We start from the raw sequence: 15,943 nt of genomic DNA, 5'->3' as shown, positions 1-15,943 counted from the left end.
TTTTGGATTAATATTGTGCTTTTGATGTGATCATTCCAGGTGAGTTTGCTATTGATTATAAGGCCAAGATAATTTGCTTTTTTAACTATTGGTATTGGTATGTTGAACATTTTTGGTTGAAGTTGTGGAAGTATTTTAATTCTTCTTTTTTGTATAATTAATATTTGTGATTTTCCAGCATTTACTGCAGTTTTCCATTTTAAGCACCAGTCTTCTATTTCGTCTATATGGTCTTGTAGTTTTTGAAGAGCATGATTTGGGTTTCTGGATTTAATAATAATACCGGTATAGTCTGCGTAATAGGCTGTTATGCTGTTATAATCGGCTTTGCTTATAGAGATTATATTATCATTATGTATTGTTTTTATATAACACATGGAGTCCATAAAATAAAGTGGTTTCTAAAATATGGCTACTAGAGGTTATATTTAAAATAGCCCACTTAATTTCATGTTTTTATCAAAATACATTCAATTTCTGAATGTTGTATTTGAATGTTCGCCCCAAGGCCCGATTTTCGTTATATTGTAATGAAAGTGTGAAAATAGTGCAGTATGTAAATGTTAAATAATATAATAGCTTAATAATGATGTAAACTAAAACGAAGAACTAGAGGCCTAAGATCATGATAGTTATTATTTTTCACTTTTTCATTAAAACGTGATGTTCTAAACATTTTTCTCTGAAATTACAAAAAAATGCGATAATTTATTCTAACGTTCTATGTAATTTATCTAGTATGAAACACTTTGGGAAACAGGAGAAGAAACAGACGAAGAATGGGAAAATGCGGTTGTTGAGATAAAGAACCAGGAAGAATTCAGTGTTATTGTTCAGTGCACTTTAGGAGAAACTCATTTTAACAGCTTAGCTATAGATGATTTATTTTTCTATGCGTGTGAATCTCGTAAGTAATATTTAATGATATCACAGTCAATCTTCTAAGTGTTTGGATATCATAAGAAAAGCAAAATTTATTCAGATTCAATAATAGGTAGATGTTTCCATAAGAGACAATATTTGCCTCAATCGTCCAATTCATGCTTTCCCCTAGCGTGATGGCTTGTGTCTTAAAAAAGACAATTCCGGGATATAGACAGTTATTAGATACTCCTTAATTCAGCGATTCATATCATCCTAGGAATTCTCGATAGGGTTTAAATCTAAGCACTTGACAGGGCAATTCCTTCGGCTAGCCCCATTCTAGAGCCGTGATGGCACATGGGATAGAGGGTTCGCCTACCAATGAAGTGAATCGGGTTCGAATCCGAGGGTTAGTTGGTTGATACGAATTCCGCATCGAATTCCCCTTGTACCAACCACAGTGCTGACGTGAAATATCTTTAGTTGTAGACGATCATGGGTCAGAGTCCTATTGCCGTCAGGCCTACTGTGGGAGGTTCTTGTGGTCTTCCTCTCGTGTAACGCAAATGCTAGTTAGTTCCATCAAAAAAAAATTCTTGCATGAAGGCAAAATTTCTCACTATACTTGATCCAGGAGTTCCCATGTCTTCTGGGTTGGATTCTAAATTACAAGGCTACGGAGTTGAACATTAGTAGTCGTTAACCCAAAAAATTGGGTCGGCCTTTCAACGACGTTTATAAAATAAAATGCCAATTCATGGGTGGATCACGCACTATGGTAGCTAATGATATCGTTCTGGATAAAATACAGGACTGCCACGTGGGTTTAAAAATGAAATCTCTTTAATAATTAAATCGTAACTATCACTAAGATTTGCATTGTAAATTATTCATTTTTAAAGATAAAACATTTCTCGCATTCACTTTCAATGAGAAAATAAAAAGATATTGTTGAAAAACTGCTTATTTTAATCCCCTTCAATAAATTATTGCTTTTATTGGACAGCTCGTTTTACAGTCCACTTGTCGATTACGATTATCATAAATTTTGACTGTGAGTCCCAAACCGTTACTCGAACTCAACTGAAAGGCATAAGATCTAAATACTTTTTGTTACAAAGAGGTATTATATTAGTATAACAAATTATGATGATTTTTAAATAATTTATCTCAGGTCAATGAACAAAATTTTATATAGTTTTGATCAAAAATTACAACATCATGAGAGAAAAGGTTCCAGTTTTTTTTTTTTTTTTTTTTAAATGCGTAAAAAGGAAAACTTATAAAAACAAGTATTATTTCTGCGATATTAATCAAAATACCCACATAGAAAAATGAAACAAGTGTTAGAAACCGAAGTTTTCATTTCTTTTAATTGTCATTTATTTAGTTTTGTAACTGACTGAAAATGATTGATTAAAATAATTTTTTAACTTCAGTTTTTCCACCTATGCACTGCTCGAGTGATGAATGGATGTGTTTAGATGAGTTGAAATGTATTAAAGTATGGACACACTGTGATGGAAAATATGACTGCGCAGACAAATCAGATGAATACAACTGTAGTAAGTAAATTGCATTATTTTAAAGTGATATTCACAGTTAATAAAAAAAGAGTATCAGTTTTTTGTTTCATTTATTTATTTATTTTACTTATACTTACATGCATACTTATGTACGTACATGTATACTTTCGTACTTGCATAAGAAACATACATATATATATACGCACATATATATACGTACATACATACTTACTGCAATTTCTGATGACTATATTTATATCGAACCAATAAAATCAATACCCATAAATACGTACATACATGTTTACAGCAATTCCCGATAATTATAATCTGATATGATTCAACTCTACCCAAAGTTCCATTTTACTGTTAGTTTTAGTTTTCGACTTTAAGTTATAAGCAGTTGTCGTTTTTTTAACGCATGTTTGCATATTTGTATCACATAAGGATATTTTCACTATCTCTTATTAACGTCGTAGAACTTTTTTGAAATTCCAAACATCAACGGTACATCTCTCTTCATTATTATTAGATTTCCCTCCCCATCACTAATAAGATTAAATTTATATTCCAGGTTAAGAGGAAATTTCAATTTTTCTATTTCTTCCTGATTTCTAACAACAAATGATTAAAAAAAATTTAAGAGGAAATTTTAAGTTTTCTATTTCTTCCTGATTTCTAACAACAAATGATTAAAAAAAATTTAAGAGGAAATTTTAAGTTCTCTATTTCTTCCTGATTTCTAACAACAAATGGGAAATTTTAAGTTTTCTATTTCTTCCTGATTTCTAACAACAAATGATAATAAAAAAATTTCCTCACGAATATAAGTGATAACAGTAGGGACAATTTTTTTTTCATTTATACAAATACTTCAGATTACCTATGTGGAGATTTCAAATTTAAAATTACTTTTGTTCCAAAAGCTAAAGAGTTTTTTTTTTCAAAATGGTATTTTCAGTTTATTTTATTTTGTTTCTGAACATACAAGTTTAAAAACAACGCATAGTTTTATAAACATATATATTAACTTGTGTGTCCCTTTGAAAATAAGACAAAAAACATATGACCTTAACTTATCAAATCATAAACTGAGTAATTTTATTATCTCCTTATTCCTACCACGACCTATGTAACAGAGAATTGGGATCACTTAGCAGTCACTCCAGTGAATTTTTAAAAAAATCTGGTACAGACTGTATTATTAAATTGCATTAAATAAAACTGTAGCTTTCAGAGAAAAACCGATAGCATATCAAAATTAAGCGATGTAAAAGGTATCTGTTAAAATATCTCAAACAAACAACAAAAAAATATTCCCCAGTGTAATCATGAATGAGAAAATAATAATCACAAAGCTCACTCAAAACTTGGCAGCTTTGATATGATTAGGATGAACTTGAATGACTTCATCTACTTAATTCCCTTCATTTCTGAATTCCACTGCAAGACGGTGCAGTTTTGAGGCTAAAAATGCATGAGATACGGACATAAAACAAGCTTACTCATTCTTTGAAAATACTCGACTTTATTGCGCAGAAATTTGGAATTGAGCTATATCATCACCTCCTACATCAGAAAGCCTCCACACGGTTATTTAGAAATAGTATGCGCAGACTATTTTAAAAGTGAACCAGTTGCGCACATGAACCCAATTTCTATTTTAAAAGTGATTAAAAGAAATTTATCATATATGTTTGAGAATTGAATCTGTGGTGGTTAACAAGTGAATAAGACAAACCAAACATATTCATAAATTAAACAAATTTTTAGACATATATTTGCTACCACTTTCGTATTTTTATTAGATTTTGTATTAAATGAGTCTCTCATAAACTGGTTTATTTTTCATAGTGGTCTGATCGGACTACCTATAAGAAACCGTGTGGAGGCTATTTTCAATTCTTTGGTCTGCTTCATTTCGGTTAACTTTTTCGAGCCATAAAAGATCAAGTCGTGTTAGTTAGGGTCAGTGTAAGTCTATAAATCGAGAATAATTTGTGTTATGTCAAAGACAAAAAAAATCAGGACCATAAAAAATTGAGTTAAAATAATATTCTAATTATAGCAAACTTGCAGCAAAAGCATTTTGTTCTATTACTTGACTCATAATTTCTTTTCCTGCAAATGTTGGATTATATTTATGCTTAAATTGTTTTCAGCTAAAAGATACGGAGACTGTGATTTTGATTCAGAAAATTGGAAAGAAAACTGCAACTGGGAATCAAAAGATCTTGATTTTGAATGGTCAAGGGCAAAAGATGGACGAAGTACTGAAACTGGACCGAGAAGAAATCATAATCCTAGGCAGGAAGGTAAGAAGCATCACAGTTATATAATATTATATAAAGGCGTTGTTTGGAACTAACATGCTCTGTACCGTGAGCAAAAAAATAAACGGAGTACGATGAATAACTTTTGATGTAACAATCAGATTTTTAAGTTCTAGGACTCAATTTTAATCATTCGAAGAGGTGATGCCAAGTATGCTAATTAATTAGTGCATATAATACTTTAAGTTACGAAATCAAACACAAAAACGTACTTTCTATGAATAAACATACTTTTTTCAGGACGGATTCGGGTTTTTGTTCTCCAAAATATAGGGGGTAACCGCAATCTGGGAAGTATGGTCCACATACAGTCTGGATAGCGGACCAAAGTTTGGACCCCTTAGTGTTATTTTTTACATATTTCGCCATATCTCAAGAAATTTTTAAGCAAATTATAAAATTCATGCAATTATTATTTTTTTTTAAATAACGGCAGACACTGAATTTTCGTTCTTCGCCTTAGAAGATGCCGGTAGTGTTGCTCATTTATCGCTACCCAGTGGGCACCTGTGAACCAAAGTCACGGAGGCGAGCAACATTACCCACGCCACACTGCCACCAATACCCGTTCATAGGGTGGGCCACATTCACACACTCACACATCAGAAGACAACACACAGAGAGAAAAACATCCATGCCCAGACAGGGATTCGAACCCGCAGCCATTGGCTTCGCAGTCAGGCACGCTAACCACTTGGCCGCCTGGCCGGCTTCATGCAATTATAAAATTCGTTTATCCAAAGATAATGCCATGCAAAAAAATAACTTTTAGTAAACATTTATTATTTTGTTTAATAATAGTCGAAAAATTTTGAACTGTAAAATATAAAATTTTTTGTGCTTTTAAATTATTTTGTTATATATTTTATGGCAAAATTTATATATTATGTTATTATTATATAAATTTTGGCATTATATATATTATTATTATTTATTATATTTTGTATTATTTTGTTATTATTTTGTATATTATTTTGTATTATTTATTTTGTATTGCAATATTATTTTGTATTATTATGTTACATTGTGTGTATTATTATTAATAATATCTTAAAATATCTCGAATAGGGTAAAATGTCGGTTGTTCCAGTTCTTCCTATAGTTAGGTATTTATGCTGTGTGTATTTATTTTTTAGGTTATTTCCTATATATTGACAGTTCGAAGCAAGTTGAAGGTGAAAGAGCTGGTGTGGTGACTCCTTTATTCAATGCCAGTGAAGGAAAGTGTCACCTTCGGTTCTGGTATTATATGAAAGGGTCTTCCAGTTTAGGAGCACTAGAGGTTAATATATAACAATTTTATTCCATATGAAAATGCAAAAGAAAACTTAGAAATGAAACAATTAGAGGAAATGTAATTAAAATGTATTCGAACTATCCCGATTCACAAAATTCACATCTATTAAAAATTATGTACAGCTGGCTTATAAATTGTACTATTTAAATTTCTGAATCATAAAAATAACTGCCCGTTATTACATTAGCTGCAATTATAAATGTAAATATGATATGATATGAGACGCAAAAAAAAATCTAAATTAGAATTATGAATTTACCAGGTAGCAGAATTAACAGAGTCAATCTGTAACATATCGTCATAGATTCTGATTTGTCTGTAACCTGCCACATAGAGTCCATTATAAAATTTAAGATTAATCTAACATGCATAGTATAATTTGTAATTATGAAATTGATAAAAATTTTATCAACATATTTATACATTTTAAAATGAATGGAATAATGAAAATATGAAGAATTCAATTAATCTCTAGAATCAAGGAACTAGATTTTTCGGAATATAAAAATATCATATTTTAAATTTTTCTCGGTTTTTAAATTCGTTATTTTTCAAAAGTGAACTGAATTAAAGAAATTAAATTGGAATTTTTAAAAGTCAACATTGCTCTTTAGCTTGTATGTTCGCCAATTTGCAATTTTTTTTTAAAGAACTAAGACAAATAGTTAAGTTTAGGAATTTTAAAGAGGATTTTTCTGCTTCTCCTCTATCAATTTTTTTCTTCTAATTCAAAGATAAAATTGTAATCTGCAGATTCTGTGAAAATCTGCCACTCTCAATGCCGTGCTGAAGGATTTCTACCGATAGAATGCACGATGCAAATTTTAAATTGTCAGCATATTAAAAGTTAATTGCTCTAGAATTATCTGAATTGTGATTCAAAGTTTAAACATTTTAACCTATGCTAACACCCTATACTAACTCTAATGAAACAGTTTTTCTCTTAACTGCACATGTTTTAAAAAAGGTGATGAACTTTTGCAATAGAATTTTCCAAAAGTTTTCAGCTAAAAGGAATGCTGTTTCTGTATAATTAGTATAGCAATACTCAGATTATATTGTACAACTCCTGTATATCATAATCATGAAATACTTCAATATAAATTTAGGTATTTTATTTCTATTTTTGATATTCGCTGTGTTCCAAATTAGTTGCGACGTTTGAATATTTTTAATGATTGTCAATACTGGTGATTTTATGATTTTGCTTGAACGTTTTTCAAATATTATGAGGTGCTATACTATCAATCAGCAACATTCACTTACCGTGTATTTCCTCCTTAAATCAGTACTAAATTACTCTACTGGCCATTAAAATTGCTACACCAGGAAGGAATGCAAATAACAGAATGATATTTATTGGGCACATACGTTATAGTTGGAAGAACAAGTGATTAAATTTTCAGGATATTTGTATGTATAGATCCTGAGGAATCAGTACCCAGAGCATCCTCCCCTGGCAGCAATAACAGCAGTTATTCTCCTGGGCATCGAGTCGAACAAAGATTGGATAGCATTAACAAAGTTATCATTAGTTGCATAATTTTACTCGTGTCGATCTACGTAACTGGAAGTTATTTATGATTTTACCTACTAGAAATGTAACTACTAATTTGGGACAAAATTTCGACAAAAATATAGTTACTGATTTGGGAAGGAGAGAGTATAAAGTAATCATGTAAAACATGACTATTTCAAACTTAAAATAACAGCTTTCTTCAATATGTATTATTATTATTATTATTGTATTGTTATTTATTACACTGCAGTGCCAATTTTCTGATTTCTTGTTGATATTCTTGTTAAATTTTATTCTTAGGTTCGTAGTGAAGGTGAAAAGGGGCAAGTATTCCCTTTGTGGATAAGGAAAGGACCGCAAGAGGTTAGATGGTTGTACGCACATGTAAGGGTTGGAAGTGATCAGCCTTACAGGGTTTCTTTTATTGCAACGAGAGGTGGCGATAATAAGACGGACATTGCAATCGATGAAGTCAAGTTTACGCATGGATGCGAAGAAGGAGGTAAAACTATGAAACCAAAACTTGGATTCCAATACGTCGTCTGAAACCTTTCATTTATAAATATTTAGTTCAATTTATATACATTACTAATTTATGCGCATAAAATTATAAATTTCAGTATTTGAGGTCAAAACATTTTAACTATTATTCGATAAACTCACTACGTTTTATTCCAATATGAACTCTTATAATGAATAAAAACCAAGGAAAAGAATGGAAAATGAAAGAGCATAGCTGGCTGCGGTAATTATGAAGCATCATTAAAACTGAAGTAGAACTCAAAATATTAATAAACTTACTTTAAACTCTCATTTCTTGCTTTGCCCCACGTTTTCGTTACTCTCACGAGTAAAGAATTTTCATTCAGAAGTGCGTTAAAATTTACTTTTAAGTATTCATGCTTATGACTGGTCACTTTCTTGATATTTCAGTTTTTGATTCTCAACGCGGAAAAGGAACAAGAAGTTGTTGTTTTTTTATTGCCGTGTAAGAGAAATATATATTTATTTAGACATTAACGGAAACTAATACCCACCAACCCACTCTCTAAATCTAAATTTTCATTCTACAAAATATGGGATTTGGAAGAAGAAAAAAAATTAAGTATCTGGTTTGAAGTTTCTACAACAACTATTTAGTACTTACCATAATTGTTTATTTGTAGGAGAGGCGATTGTACCAACAGGCCCTTCCATCGTGTGCAAGGAAGATGAATTCCGGTGCAAGAGTGGTTTTCAGTGCATTCCAGAAAGTTACGTCTGTGATTGTGCTCCAGAATGTGAAGATGGGAGTGACGAATTGGACTGCGATAGCACCTGTGCCTCCACACTATGTAAGTAGCATGCCTGAATTATTTTTATAATACGCATTTACCAGCGTTCCAATGATAATCTTAAAAAAAAATATTTTTCTTTCAGCTCCTAAAGAAATAAGTACTGTCGCGTGGACAACCGAGGATCCTCACCCAAGTGTCTTGCCGCGAAAAGATTGTCCTCATGGTCAGAGACAATGTGATAGTGATCAGCGATGCATCCCTGCTCTCTTGGTGTGTGATGGCGTAAGAGATTGTTCCGACGGATCGGATGAATTATACGGATGTGGTCAGTAAAAATAACTTTCTTTCTGGTAAAGTTGAAACAGTACGGTTGAAAATGTAGTTGTGGTAAATACAGTTGAAGTTGTTGTAGTTCATTTACGTCGCACTAGAGCTGCGCAATGGGCTATTGGCGACGGTCTGGGAAGCATCCCTGAGAATGATCCGAAGACTTGCCATCACAATTTTGATCATCTGCAGAGGGGATAGCACCCCCGCTTCGGTAGCCCGACGATCTGCACGCGGAGTCGAACAGTTTAATGAGGATCAATACCGCATACCCTCGGTCCCTACGCAGACTGATTCTATTGGTCACCCACCCGCACACTGGCGGCAGCCAATGATGCTTGACTTCGGTGATCTGCTGGGAATCGTGTCTTAACGATCAGTCCACTGCGGGACAAAGTACAGTTGAAAGATGACACTGGGGAACGATATTTTTGTTTCATTTACACAAGTACTTGATGTAACCTAATTCGGGTGCGGAATTTCAAATCTGAAATTACTTTTTCTCCAAAAACTGCAATTTTTGCTGCTTTAGTTTATATTTTTTATGTCTGAATGTGCAAGTTTATAAAGAACGTATAGGAGTACACTTAAGTTGTCTACATCTTTGAAAATAACACTAAAGACAAAAACGTGTGATTTTAACTTAAAGCAATATAAATTGCATAAAACTGTAGCTTGAAAAGAGAAACCAATTTCAGACTTGATGTCATCGATACAAAAAATATATGTACAATCTGATAAAAAAATCTCATGCAACAGGAAAAAAATTATTTCTCAGTGTAGTTAAGAAGGTAATAAAATGTATACCTAAGCTCCTGTTCCAAGGTTCTTATCAATTTTATTGGTAACTAATCAAAAACAATTTCTATTTCAATAATTGTGATATGATCAGAAGAATTCTGATTTCCTAAATTTCAACATTTATCTTCGCAATAATATCAGCTATTTTTAAAAATCCACTCTTCGGAATTAGGTGGTTATTTTTACATAATTTATAAAAAACTAAAAATTACTATACTTAATACCACTAAATTAATAATTTAAACTTATAAAAATTAAAGGTTGTAAAAAGAAGCTGGTAAAAATATAGATAAAAGATACCACAATGATTTAGTTATTTCTGATTAGATCTAGAATTATAAGGAACAAGTTTTTTTTTTGTTTTATCAATGACTTTTTGAATGCCCTATCAGTAGAAAAACCAATTAATTTCGATAATACATTATACCACTTATTCCATAAAACCACTTTTTGTAATATTTCAATATATAAATTCGGGACAAAACGGGTTAATGTGTCCTTTAAAAATGTAAAATTTTTGCTTTAGATTTTTAAAAAATGCATTTATCTTTCTAGACTTTAATGAAAATGTTCAAATATTTTTTCAATCTAAAATTATATTTTTTTAATTTATCTATCAAGAATATTTAATGTACATATTTAAATTAAAGTAATACAAATTTAATATTAATATAACAGTTATTGAATGACAATATAAAAAATATGCATTTTAATTTAGTTTTTTAAAATATATTAAATATCAATTTTTTTAATTGAAGTAAAGAAAATATATTAAACTGTATGAATTATTCTTGTTTGCCAATTTGTATTAAACATTGCTTTTCATAGATTTTTTTTACCAATGCATTTCTTCGAGTTCAAAATAATAACTACATTTAAACAATTATTGGAAATTTTATTAATTGAATTATTTTGCTTGTCTTACTCTATAGTTTACTATATTGATTGGCAATACTATTAAGTGGAAATTCCTGAATTGCAACAGAAAAAAATTCTTAGGACAGAAAATTATATTTATTAAATAAGTTTAGATAATAGTCTCTCTCATAGCAGAAATTATTGAATTATATGAAGGTATGGGACAATATCGTGATAAACAACATTTTCAATTTCTTTTGGGGAGCAATTTTTTAGAGTGGTTTTGGTGAAGAACGCCACTTTTTAATGTAAGCAATAGAAACTTATTAAATACCTATCTGGACACAGTGGTAAGAAACATATAGATGTAAAAGAAACTAAGGCTTTCTAGAAACCGATCACCCACCCACGGCCAAGCTCTTTTCACCATTTTTAGAGCTTTATCTTTTAACGGCCATGATAGGAATGCCACATAATTTTGACCTTCATCAGACGATGTGGGTAGCACCTGAGCTGTTACCCTTCTTACCAAACTTCTATGTTACAACCAATAATAGGACTTTCAACCACGACAAATTTAACGTGCATCTTGCTGTAGATATACGCCGAGCCACGATGACTCAGGGGATTGAGCGTTCGCCTTCCAATGAGGTGAACCGGGTTCGAATCCCAGTAGATACGAATTCCACATCCAGCTTGCACCGACCACAGTGCTGACGTGAAATATCCTCAGTGGTAAACGGATTATGGGTTAGAGTCCCCCTGTCGTTAGGCTAACCGTGAGAGGTTCTCGTGGTCTTCCTCTCCATGAAGCGCAATTGCGGGTTAGTTCCATCAAAACGTCCTCCACAAAGGCAAATTTTCCCAATACTTGATCCAGGAGTTTCTTTGTCCTCTGGATTGGGTTCAAAATTACAAGGCTACGTAGTTGAACATTAATAGCTGTAAACCCAAAAAATCGGGTCTGCTGTTCAACGACGGTTGTAATATAGATTCACGCCGGTTGTTTAGTCGGCAACCAGAATTGAACTCACGACCCTCAATTTTCTTTAGATGGGGGGAAAAGACTTATTGGGATTTATCACTACATTTCCAAAATCCCTTATGAATGATAAAGCATTTCACTCAAATGAAAAATTGCGAACGAATTTTTTTGTAACAAAGTATATAAGAGTGAAAAAACATTAAAAAAAACTTAGTATTGATTTTTATCAATTTAACTTAAGTTTGGCTAGCGTCCTTTGAAAAAGATTTTTTTTTTAAATTAAAAATGTGGTATCAAAAGTATCTTTTTAATAGGATTTAGTTTGAAGGAATTAAATAGTTCACTCTGTCATGAACAATTCAATATATTAATAATGTAAATTAAATTTGATTGGAAAATAAAACAGAGTGTTTTTTTAAAGTGATAGTTAACAGAATGAAATATCCTCTCAGTAAGGCTTAGGCTTTTTTTACAGATGTAATCTATAATCATTACGGTAATACAGATACAATCTGATACAGATACGGTATACAGATGTAATCCTGATTGCATTTATGTATGTATTTACATAGGTAATGACGTTTGTAATGTATAACAGTGATATATAATATCAAATATGAAATATCACTATTTTTGCGTACACTGATGTCTAAAAGTAAAGCACACTTATGCCTTGTGTAAAGGTATGCTTAATTTTTGGATACTATAGTGTAGGTATTTTTCAAATAAACACTGATTGTTGTGACCGGGCATTTATGAAACTCTTGCATTTTTACAGAATATGCTAAGCTATGCGGTGAGAACTTTTATTTCTGCCATGATCGAACATTCCCTCCATGCATAGAAAGGGAACAACTTTGCAATGGAGTCGACGATTGCACTGATGGTTCAGATGAAAGCATTTGTGGAGGTATGCACACATAATTACTGTTGTAACCTATGTATTAGAGCTCGGAAAATCTCACAAATTTTACAGGCCTTTATTGAAATCATTTTTTTTTTTACAATTTTTTTCGCAGATTTCAGGAATTTTATACAAATAACTTACACTTTTTACGACCGTATTTTATTGCATAATATTAAATGTCATACTTTTTAACAAAAAAACTATGATTTTCGGTCATTCAGGAAAAATAAAAAGCAATTTTCGTCTTAGTATTTCAAAAAAAAAATTTTAATATAATGCAAAGCTCCTTGACCAGATTTTTTTCTCACAATGTTAAATGTATTTTTCAATACAAAAATATTGTCAAGTAAGTTTTATATGTGTATATATATAAGTTCAAAATGAAGAATAAAACAAAGAAAAATTATAGACATATGAAAAAAAGGGGGTGGGGAATAATAAGTAAAAAAATAACAAACGACAGTTTATTAAAAATAAAAAAATTTAAAGAAATAAAAAAGATTAAATTTTATTTAAAAAACCGGAAAAAAAGATATAATCAAAGATTTTCTTCAGCCCACACGATTATATCTGCAAAACAGAGTGCTTTCTGATATTGTATCAATAAAGCCAAAGCAAAATATATTAATACAATAGTGTGAGGAGCACTCAAAAAAANTATTTATCTTGTATTTATTATTTTTTTGCTTGAAAGAAGTGGTTTTTAGCCAAAATACTTCAATTTTTTACTTTAGTTTTTTTTTTCTCATAGCATTAAATTTCATGTTTATTTTTGGGCCATAAAAAAATCTTGAATTAATTTTGCTAAAAACAACTTTTTTTTAACATATAGTAGAGTTTTATCTTTTTAATATCCCCTAGTCTGTCCTGAGACTTTCTGCTTGAACAGCGGCAATTGCAGTTTGATGGACGGAAAGATACCAGTTTGCAAGTAAGTGTAAAATTTAAGTTAGACAAAAATATTTTTTGCTGCTTGTAAATAGAATTGAAAGAATTTAGAAAAGCACAAATAATATTACAACTACTTTTCGGATTTTTTCCAATTTGTGATTTTATTAATTATTATTGTTTATGTTATTAATACTGCCTTGTGCGTAACATAAAAATTTACACTGGGGAACAAATTTTTTGTTGTATTTATACAAGTACTTGATTTTACCAAATTCATGTGTTGGGATTTCAAATCAAAAATTAGTTTTGTTCCAAAAACTGCAGTTGTTTTTCAAAATGATGTTTTTAGTTTCGTATATAAACTTTTTTAGTTTAGTTTATTAAATTCTTATGACAAAAAATATTCGCCTTTAATACATCGCTTATATAAATAGAAATATATTATTGCCTTCTTCCAACCACTCTCTACGTACCAAAGAAGTAGGGATTACTTAATTACATAAAAAATGTAGCTTGTTCAAAAGAACTGTTTGAACGTTTGGAATACGTGATGTGAAGGAATATAATATTTGTTAAAAAACGAAAACAAAAATTTTACCCTAGTTTTTATGTTTTTCCATAAAACTGTCTCACATGTCTAAAATAATGACAAATAGAACTGTTTTATGTGTTGTTAGTTGTGCTTTACTACGTTGTATTAAAGGGAGTCTTTAGAGCATATACCAATAACGCTAAAACAGACCTTTTTCTATGTACCTTTTCTCAACATCTAAACAAGATATAGCTTCAGTTTTTTTTTCACAGAATATTTACATATACGTGTTTACACTGGGATAACTGTCAATACAAATCTTTGGCAGAATTTTTTTTTTAAATTATAAACTGAGAACTTTTAATTTTTTATAAAGTTTCATCAAAAATCTTTCATAACTCAAAAAGTATTTCTGTTAACGCTAAAGCAGTATCACAGCATACAACTGTTATAAATTCGAATATCCTCAAAAAGAGATATCCTTAGCAGTTTCTTAGCAAAAGGTACGTCGAAAAAGGTCAGTTTTAGCATTATTGATGTATGCTTTACCGACTCCCCTTAACTTCATTTAAGTTTGAACAATGAATTGCCGATGAAAATGATTTGCCCTCTAACCCCTTCCTTCTAGCTCCCGTCAAAATGAGGGGATAAAATTTCGCCCTCTGTTTCTCGTACTCGTGATATTTCCGGACTGGAGTAAGACTCCAAAAAGATTAGAACAATCTGTTTCTTATGACCAGAATTAGTTTATTTCTCAATCTATACACAAAAAATTTATTATTTGTTTAGAGATAGTTAGTTTATTTTAAACTAGATTTTAGAAATCTTCTAACATGTAATTTAAAAGGTTTTACAGTTTTCTTCAAAATTACGCTGCCATTAAAGATTAAAGCGTATTTTCGAATTTAATCCAGTACCAATTTACACCAATGGCAGATTTATTTATTAATTTATTAGCTTTTTTGAAATAATTTTTGTTTTATTCATTAAAACTTGTTTTATGGAACATAATTTTTAATTTTTAAACCTTTTTTTTATTATTAAATTACCATTCTAAATTATAAAATTTTTTGAAAAGTTCCAAAAAGTTTTAAAATTACTTTAAACTTTAATTAAAATTGTTTGATTAGGGTTCATTAACTTTAGACATGATTTAACAGTTGTAATGGTTAAAATAAAACAAAAGTGTGTTTCAGAATGTTAATAAGTTATTTATCAAAGAGGAAAAATTGCAATCATAATATTTCTCAAGGATTATCATGGTATATGGAAACTGTAGAATCATATTGAATTAGAATCTGGCACAAAATTCCAGTAAAAACTAATATTACGGCTTCAAAAGTGAATACAAAATATAAAAGTTACAAAATTTAGATATTTTTATTGGTTTCCTTTTTTATTATAGATGCAAAGAAGGTTACGCTCAAAATAGATGTGGAAAAATGAAAATTGAAATTAAACCTGATGACAAGCCAAGTTATAATAGTAAGTTTTTCAGATTTAATTATTCGATTTTTTTTTTAATTTCAATTTCTCATGAAAAATTAGACCGATTTCACTAAACTTTTGTATTTTACCTTAGAAAATTTACATTTTTAAAAGCATGTAAGAAATTGTACATTTTACAATTTAAATTTTTTCGACTTTTATTAAATTAAATAATTTGCTAATTTTGATTTATTAAATAAAATAATTTTGCGTAAGCTTTTCTCCATGACCGGGAAGAGGCCATGGAGAAATGAATGGCGCAATATTCCATTCTCCGACGGGTCCCATTTTACTGTTCATCCTGATAATAGGCTGATTTTCATCTGGAGAGAACGTGGCAC

At 30.5% G+C, this 15,943-nt stretch overlaps 1 protein-coding gene across 1 annotated transcript in view; it reads left to right on the top strand.

Moving 5' to 3' along the window:
• The window catches only part of LOC107438594 (MAM and LDL-receptor class A domain-containing protein 1), a 184,169-nt gene that overhangs the window by 158,461 nt on the left and 9,765 nt on the right, over positions 1-15,943 (top strand). Inside the window, exons 57-66 of the mRNA XM_071185593.1 lie at positions 739-907; positions 2,304-2,429; positions 4,550-4,702; positions 5,857-6,002; positions 7,837-8,038; positions 8,703-8,870; positions 8,956-9,138; positions 12,563-12,694; positions 13,553-13,622; positions 15,520-15,599. Of these exons, the coding sequence (XP_071041694.1) occupies positions 739-907; positions 2,304-2,429; positions 4,550-4,702; positions 5,857-6,002; positions 7,837-8,038; positions 8,703-8,870; positions 8,956-9,138; positions 12,563-12,694; positions 13,553-13,622; positions 15,520-15,599 (1,429 nt within the window). The remainder of the gene's footprint in view (positions 1-738; positions 908-2,303; positions 2,430-4,549; positions 4,703-5,856; positions 6,003-7,836; positions 8,039-8,702; positions 8,871-8,955; positions 9,139-12,562; positions 12,695-13,552; positions 13,623-15,519; positions 15,600-15,943) is intronic.

Source organism: Parasteatoda tepidariorum, chromosome 9 (genome assembly GCF_043381705.1).
Source record: "Parasteatoda tepidariorum isolate YZ-2023 chromosome 9, CAS_Ptep_4.0, whole genome shotgun sequence".
NCBI lineage: Eukaryota > Metazoa > Arthropoda > Arachnida > Araneae > Theridiidae > Parasteatoda > Parasteatoda tepidariorum.
This window is presented reverse-complemented; position numbering and strand designations above follow the sequence as displayed.